Source organism: Danio aesculapii, chromosome 1 (assembly GCF_903798145.1).
Source record: "Danio aesculapii chromosome 1, fDanAes4.1, whole genome shotgun sequence".
Taxonomy (NCBI): Eukaryota; Metazoa; Chordata; class Actinopteri; order Cypriniformes; family Danionidae; genus Danio; species Danio aesculapii.
In genome coordinates this window covers 62750080-62759401 of record NC_079435.1, presented here as the reverse complement: position 1 = coordinate 62759401, position 9322 = coordinate 62750080, and the positions used below count along the sequence as shown (strand labels likewise).

Genomic DNA, 9322 nt, shown 5'->3' with positions numbered 1-9322 from the left:
ATTAACTCAACTTCATGCCGTTTTGTGACCTAATCTAAAGTGAGGACTACTCGTGCATTATAAATCCTTTATAAATGACAATTAAAGAGTCAGTTAAATTCTAAACAGGAAAAAATAAACGGCATTATTCATTCCTATTCGTTTAAAGATACACAAATAAAACTATTTAAAATCATAAATGACTTTTTTCAATCTTATAAATAAACGTACTGTACAGTTTAAACATTGCATCCTGTTATATTGTTAAATTATTATGTTGTTGTTTTATCCAATTTTATGTTGTATTTTGACACTCCTCAGCAGTGTTAAAACTTTACAGTAATTTTACTTTTTAGATAAGATTGCAAAGATTGTTGTTCAGTTGATACTGAGCCTTTAATTGCCATTTATTAGGGATTTATTAAGCATAATTAATCCTCACTAGATTGGGACAAAACTGCATGAAGTTGAATTAATAAAGCATTTATTAACATGTATAGTAACCATTACTATATGCCTGAATAAGATATATGAACGTTGATTTCAATAGTTTATTAATCATTTACTAACTCATTCTGAATACTCTTAAAAGCCACCAACTACTCTTAAATACAAATGGTTTATAAGTAATGCAATACTGAATTTAGTAATGAAAAATAAATCATTAACAATGTATGAAAGTGCTATTATTAAGGACATTATAAATATGCTTACAAGTCAAGAATACAGCCCTTGTAGCTGCAGTTATAAACTGCTTGCTAACGCTTATTAATGTAGAGTTAATGCTTTACAAATCATGGATTCACTAGATGCTAATGCTTAATAAATGATTAATAGTGTGTAAGTATTCTAAAGTGTTAACGAAACGATTAATTTATTGTGCACAAATGGCTCAATTTTGCATCAAATTCTTATAGTCAGGCCTTAAAAACACATGCAAATAATAAACTTTCACTCTGAGGTAAAAATTTGAAACACTGTGTTGTTAACTGTAATGTCTGGTCAGCTATAATCACAACTGCATTGCAGATCCCTGCGATGCGACTATTGTGGACTTGCACATTATGATTGTGCAGCCCTAATATATATATATATATATATATATATATATATATATATATATATATATATATATATATATATATATATATATATATATATATATATATATATATATATATATATATATATATTAGAGCTGCACAATATATCATTTCAACATCATAATGTGCAAGTCCGCACATATATATATATATATATATATATATATATATATATATATATATATATATATATATATGCAGATTATAATCCTTTATTCATGCAGTAGAAATATGCGCTATTGTAAAAGTTTTCTAATTATCCATGCGTGTATGTATGTGTATATATAAATATAAAAACATTCGTTATTAGCTTGCTTTAAGTCTCACAATAGCAGCAAAGCCTTCAGTCAAAGGAGGGAAAGCGCAGTTTTTTTTGTTTTGTTTTTTTGTTTTCCTCCATAATGCATATGCTACATAATAATACCTCACAATCAATTCCACTATTAAAAAACAACAATGCAAAATGAGTTTCCGAAATTCTACTGTGTTCATTGAATGATTATGAAATCAAATGCACGGAGTCAGTCAATTCTAGTGGAGATATTTATATGTTTAACTCCTGCGGTCAGCTTGTCTCATTGTTTCTGCTCAGATTGTCCAAAATATTGTTCTACAGTTGTTTGTAATTGAAATTCGCCTCTTGAAGCTCCCCTAAAACTGAGAGTCTCTCCTTCGTAGGGATTTTCTTCGTAAGGACTCCGATAGCTCCTCGTTGAAGACTCTCTCGATGGTTGATAGAAGCGACGCCCGGACTGTACGTCCGAGTCCACGAGCTGCAAACACGTAGAGGACGGGATTGACCGCGCTTTTAAAGTAGACCAGGAACAGTGACACATAAGCGCCACCTATGGCTTGTTCTTTGAGCGTCGTCCACCCGCGTTCTTGCGCAAGAGCCCTTAAAAAGCGGCATACAAAATACGGCACCCAGCAGGTCAAAAACAGCAGCATGGTGAGAAACAAAACTCTGTAGAGACGGCTCAATCTCTGCGACGTGTACACCGGTGCAGATGAAGATGTCGGTGATGACATTGAACTTTCAGCCTTTTTTGCGCAGAAGATCACAGCAATATTACAGGACATGAAGATCACCAGCGGCAGCAGGAAACCGAACACCGTTTCCACCACTATCAGAGCCTGTCCTGCCCCCTTATTGTATTCAATGCATGCTTTATGGTTGTTCCGGTCAACGATAATAGCCGACTTGATATATGGAGATGCGAATGCAGCAGCTAGCACCCAGATTGCAGCGCAAGCTAGCGGTACAACCCAACGAGGGCGCTTCAATCGAGCCCAAACGGGTCTAAGTAGACACAAACATCTCTCCACTGCTACTGCACACAGTAGAAATGCGCTTGCATACAATCCCAGACATCGTAAATAAATAATCAGCCTGCACACGGCTTCCCCGAGGGTCCACGAGAAGTTGTTTGCCAAGTACGTAAGCATTAGCGGCGTACGTAGTAGTAGCACCAAGTCTGCTAGCGCAAGGTTGACCACGTAGATCCTGAAGCTGTCCGCACTCTGAGTCTCACCCATTGATTTTCTACGACGGCACCAAACGCGGACGCCCAGCGCCCACACCACCAGAGCGTTCAGAGAGACGCCCACGGTGAAGATGAGCACGGTCAGGATCATCTGCAGGATACGGATCCCCTCACCGGGCATCTGGGGGCCAGTGATGTTGGGGATGTTGGACGTAACATTTAGCGGCGCTTCCGTAGACATTGATACTCTGTGGAAACAGTTGAGAAAAGTGGTGAATACACTGAGGAAATATAGCTCTATATTAAATTATGTAATTATATATTGAATATTATATCAGGAGCTTAAAGACGCCTCTCATATGGAGAATGAAGCCTCATGCATTGCTCAAGTGTGAGTTTCTCACAGACTTCAACAGAGTGTCAAAATCGTGATGCTTCTGTGGATCTCGTCTATCAAATCTGAGCTTTATTCTGTATTCTCAATTGGATTCGGATCAGGTGATTGGCTGAGCCATTCTACAGCTTGATTTTCTTTCTCTGAAATCATCTGAGAGTCTCCTTGGCTGTGTTTTAGATCATTGTCCTGCTGAAATGGTTTGATCTTCATCATCTGCTAATGTAGATGTTGGACTGAAGCAGCTGATGTTCATTTACACTGAGGAAGGGCGGAGGGCTGCTGAAGAACTACTGAGAGGTTTCATTTGCTGTCTGGGCTTTCACTGCTGAAATACACCTCCCTTTCTTCATGTGTTCAATACTTTTTCCCTGCGCCATTTCGTTTTATTTTACAGAACTTCATTTGTAAACTAATTAGATTTGTTTTCATGTATGAATTTCTTTGGTTGTTTATCAACATCTGGTGAACATTTCAAGTCAACAGCACCTTCAGAAATATGTTTTCTAAATAAAATGGTGACGTGTTCAGTACTTATTTCCCTCCCTGTGTAAATTTAGAAAATATATGCCTTTATTTATAATCAAATAAATCTATAAAGTAAATCTAAAACAAACCTGCTTAGTATGAAACTACTTCTTTACATTAAAAAATGCGTAGATGCATTAAAAAGGTTTTACAATGTTCAGTGGCAGAAGTGGCAGTGAAGTTAAGCAAGAGCCGTTTCCTCATTTCAGACGGATTATGAAATAAGAACATGTTTTGTTTTTAAGGAAATTGGAAGTGGTCGTGTCACAATACCTCCTGTGTGTGTTTTTTCACTAAGGTATGCGCTGCAGTCCTATTTCTCCGAACTGTTGTTATTAAAGCAGAAAATACTCCAGTGTATTTATCAAGCAATGACAGCACCAAAACAGCCATGTTTTTGTTGAACACAAAAGGAAGATATTTTGAAAAATGTAGTTTTAAATACATCAAAATAGTTTAATTTAGCAGGAAGCGATATGTATTTTTAATGTCTGTACATTCAAATATAAAAAAGACTGCTGATTTACTGAACCTTTTTACAGTCTGGCCCAAAAAAATAAATAAAATCCTATTAGTTTATTCCTATCAGCAAGTGATTGCAGTGTTTGTGTGTCTGTGTGTTTAAGCACGTTTAAGACACTCTGATTGTTTTTAAAATATATTTTCAATTTTCATTCATGTTTCGCAATCATTGTTTCTTATTTACATTTTTTTTAAATACATCAATTTATACATTTATACATCAGCAAGAAGCGATCAATATTTTTTATATTCGTTCAAAATATTTTATAAATAAATGTATAAAATATTATATTATAAATATATATCTATCTATCTATCTATCTTTATATCTGCCTATCTATCTACCTGCCTATCTGTCTGTCTGTTTGTCTGTCTATCTATCTATCTATCTATCTATCTATCTATCTATCTATCTATCTATCTATCTATCTATCTATCTATCTATCTATCTATCTATCTATCTATCTATCTATCTATCTATCTATCTATCTATCTCATGAATTGTACATGCCTACTGTGCATATACATTTGTAATTATGTTCATATCTATCTGCATACCTCTGATTATCAATAGTAACCGGTACATAGTTAATACAACCTGTATATATTGTTGATAATACATCCATCTGTCACCATAGTTTTTCTGTAACTGCGCTTTATAACTTATACCTGTATCCTGCAGTTGCTGCTATTGCACTGCTGGTTAGCACTCCTAAACTGCATTCTGTTGCTTTGTACTTGTACATGTGTAATGACATTAAAGTTGAATCTAATCTTAAAATAATCTTATATACACTATTATATGTAAAATTATATTGGCAGTAATACCTGTATTTTATAATTTACAACACCAACCACAGACAATTCATCACTTCAAACTAATAAAAATGTCAATAAAAGTCACTTTTTCCAACTTTTCCAACTCATCAAATGTTGGAGGAAAGATCAAAGCCCCATAATGCAAAACAAAAACAAAAATAAATAAAATATCAATCACAAAATACTGAAAACTGCAGATTTACTGAAACTTTTTACAGTGTGGCCCCACATTAGAGACCCCCTATCAGTAAGTCACTGCACCACGTCTCCATTGCTGTGTGCTTTAATGCATGTTTATGAAACTCTGATTGTCTTTAAATGTATTTCCGTTTATTTTTAATGCATCAAAAATAGCACAAAATTATCACAAAAACTTCTGATTTGCTGAAGCAAATAAATAAATCAAATAATATTAGTTCATCCCTATCAGAAAGTCACTGCACCATGTCTCAGTTATAGTGTTTTGTAGCATGTTTATGAAGCTCTGGTTGTCTTTTAATGTTTTATCAGTTTTCACTCAAATCTCATTTATTTTTATGCATCAAAATACAAAAAAACACTGCAGATTTACTGAAACCTTTTACAGGATGATAAAAAATAAATAAATAAAATGCTGTTAGTTCATCTCTATCAGTAAGTCACTGCACCACGTCTCTGTAGCCGTGTGTTTTAAGCATGTTTAAGATGTCTTTTAATCTGTTTTCAATTTTTATTTAAATTTCACCAATCATTGTCTAATGTAGTTTTATTTTTATGCTTTCATATGCATCAAAAAAGTTTAAACTAATCACACTGTACATTAAACTATCACAAAAAACTGCTGACTTACTGAATATTTTTACTGACATGTTTTACAATGTAGTCACAATGTAATCCTATTAGTGCATCCCTATCAGTAAGTCACTGCTCCACATCTCCATTACTGTGTTAAGCATGTTTATGTATAATTTAGTTTTAACTAAATATACTTCAGCTTTTAATGTATTTTCAGTTTTTTTATTTAAATTTCACGTTTTAGCAAGGATTATCTTGTATGTAGCATTTTATTCTAAATTATATTAATAATTTTATTACTAATATTATTGCATTAAATTAGTATCAATGCAAAAACAGTGGTGCATCCCTATCAGTAAGTCACTGCACCACGTCTCTGTTCCTGTGTGTGTTTTAAGCATATTTAAGATACTCTAGTTGTCTTTTTTTAATGTATTTTAAATTTTAATGTAAATTTCACATTTTACCAATCATTATCTGTACCATTTTATTCTAAATTATATTAATAATTTTATTACTGTTATTGCATTAAATTAGTATCAATGCAATAGTATCAATGCAAAAACAGTAGTGCATCCCTATCAGTAAGTCACTGCACCACGTCTCCTTTACTGTGTGTTTTTATGCATGTTTATGAAACTAGTTGTCTTTTATTATATTTATATTTTATTATATTTGACATTTTAGCACTCATCTTGTATGTACAATTTGATTATCAATGCATTACAATAGAATAGTATCAACTCAATAGTGTCAATGCAAAAACAGTAGTTCATCCCTATCAGTAAGTCACTATTCCAGGAACTCTGCTGCAGTGTTTGCGTGATGCTGCGTGCTTTCGTGTGTGTTTTTTTTTAAGAATAGTGGCTCGCAGGAATGTTAACTTTATCACCTGAAGGCTTCTGAATAGTCCGCCCACAGGTGTCCACCCATTCACAACCTGTTTACACACATCCATAATGCATTCCTGCTATGTGAACGAACCACCCGAACACACCTTCAGCTTCAGCACGCACTGTACACCTGAGCCACTCGTCCTACTGAATGTGTTTTAAATCTAAATGTGAAAAACCGGGCTGTATATTATTATAAATTAACTTCAAACTAGATAAACAGATTAATTCAGTAATTAAAACTAGTCTCTTAGTGTCTTAGAAAGGATTATGCTTATTTTTATCTCGACTCGGCTTCCCGTTCCACTTTAAGAGTATGTTTTAAGATAGTCTTGGTGTTTGTATCCCTAAATGGACTAGCACAATAGCACAAGGAGACCTTTCTCTGTTAATTCAATAGCACACTTCAACAATGACACTTACAGTTCAGGGCAAAATGATTAGCCCTCCCTCCTATGATATATGTACTCTTGTTCAGATATTGATCAAGTGATATTTAATGGAGCAGGGACATTTTAATTCTGACTTCAACAGTACATGTGCTCATTTAGTTTGTTCCCACACACTAGGTTAGAAACCAAGGGGAACCTGCTTTGCAAACTCTTTCTGTGCTCAAATCTAGTCTTAAAACTCATTTCTACTCATTTCTTTGGCTTTAGCACCGTGTGAGATGTCTGTTTTATTCGTTCCTCTTTGTACAGCACTTTGGTAAGCACTTGTATTTAAAAGTGCTTCATTAATAAACATTGACTTGACTAAATCCTCCGAGAAACGCCTGATTGTTTGTGTTGTAGTGGTCCTGCTGGAGTTTTCAGGTGTGTGTCGGGAGCGTCTCTTACCTTCTTGCGAGGCTTTTGTCCTCTTGCATGCATTGACTCTGGTCTGAGAGCTCTGGTTTGGTGGTTGAGGCTTCTGGATGATTAAATGCTGAGAGAGGGAGTGTTTCTTATGTTTTACGCTATCGCTTTGTAGAGGAGGGTTTCAGTTTGACAGACACACACACACACACACACTCCTGATTGCAACATTAATGGACAGACAGCGTTATTGTGGCATCAGAAATCTACATCTGACTGGTTTTAAATCGTGGCTCGTGAGATCTGGATCACAGTTTATATCTGGACAAAGAAAAAATGAGTAAAAATGATATTATATAGTACCAGAGAAAAATGAGTTAATTGGAAATATTAACTAGAACTTTTGTACTATCGTTATTGTTTTTATAATTGTTTTATTTCTGCATTTATTGTTTTTTTTATTTATTCTTTTTTAATGTTGGCAATTTATTCATTCAATAATTTTCCTTTGGCTTATTCCCTTATTTATCAGGGGTCACCACAGCGGAATGAACCACCAACTTATCCACAGTGGTTGTACATCCACAGTTTTACACAGCGGATGCCTTTCCAGCTGCAACCCAGTACTGGGAAACACCCATACACGCTCATTCTCTCACACACACACATACACTACGGCCAGTTTAGTTCATCGATTGGTGCGTGTTTTATGATATGCTGTTATAAATTTCAACATCTATTGTTATTTACCACGCATATGTAGACATTGCATGAAACATAACGTCATGAAAATGTACTTGTCTTGGAAAAGTCATAGAATTTTAGTAGTAAAAACGTGTATGAACCCTGTATATGTATATAAATATTCAGTTTTCATTTACATTAAAGTTTTAGGAGTTATATTGTTTGATAATTTTGATTTTAAGTAGATCAATTTAGTTTAAGCAAGTAGTGATTACTATTATTTTCAGATAGATTAAACTAAACTAAAAATATATATTCTTGACAACAATATTTGATTTTATTAATAAAAAAGCTTCTGCTAAATGTTATTATTTTTATTTTATTTCAGTTAGCATTTATTGTCTTGCAATTTGCCATTATGCATTTAATTGTATTTAATATTAGTTAACTATAATTAGTCTGTCATATACTTATTTTATGTCAGTTTTAGTTTAAGGAGTTTGGTGTCACGGAGGCTCAGTGGTTAGCACCAAAGCAAGAAGGTTGCTGCTTCGAGTCCCGGCTATTTTGGTGTTTCTGTGTGGAGTTTGCATGTTTGCATGTGTTGGCGTGGGTTTCCTCCGGGTGCTCCGGTTTCCCCCACAGTCCAAACACATGTGCTATAGGGGAACTGATCAACTAAATTGGCCGTAGTGTATGAGTGTGTGTGTGAATGAGTGTGTATGGGTGTTTCCAGTACTTGGTTGCAGCTGGAAGGGCATCCGCTGCATAAAACATATGCTGGATAAGTTGGCGGTTCATTCCGCTGTGGTGACCTCTGATGAATAAACGGACTAAGCTGCAGGAAAATGAATGAATGAATGTTTAGAGTTAGTTAAGTTACGAAATGAAATGAGAAATGTTGTCTTGACAACTTTTTGGTTTATTTTATTATCAGCTAATGTTCATTTCAAGAACTCAAATGTAACTTTGGGAGTGTTAATTAAAATAATCCTGAATTCCATAAAATACCAATGGATATGTTGATATCATGTTTTATACAGGACGCCCTTAATTTAAATTTATTTTATTTTATAACCCTGAGTTCCACACCAACTCAAGTCAATCATCCAATTCACTAACATTTGCTATTGCAGCTTTTTATTTGTTTAAACTTCTTCTTAGCATAGCAGATAAAGCTAATAAAGTCTGATTTAGCACGTGTACGCTGAGCAGGACAGTCTTGTCTGAGCACGTTCGGTCTGTCAGTATTACTGAAGTGTTTCATCATCGACTTTCTTGCCACCGAAACTTCCGTATCATTGAAGCGTGTGTGGTTAAAGTCAGCAGTTTTCAGATGTGTTAG

General features: G+C 34.5%; 1 protein-coding gene across 1 annotated transcript; it reads right to left on the bottom strand.

Annotated features, from left to right (window-relative positions):
- Positions 1–1281: 1281 nt before the first annotated feature.
- On the bottom strand, positions 1282–7434 carry LOC130233737 (C3a anaphylatoxin chemotactic receptor). Its single transcript, XM_056463913.1, has 2 exons — positions 7336–7434; positions 1282–2814 (listed from the first exon to the last, which is right to left on the bottom strand). Exons 1-2 carry the CDS (start codon positions 7362–7364, stop codon positions 1734–1736), a joined length of 1110 nt encoding a protein of 369 aa, XP_056319888.1. The 5' UTR covers positions 7365–7434; the 3' UTR covers positions 1282–1733.
- Positions 7435–9322: the final 1888 nt, after the last annotated feature.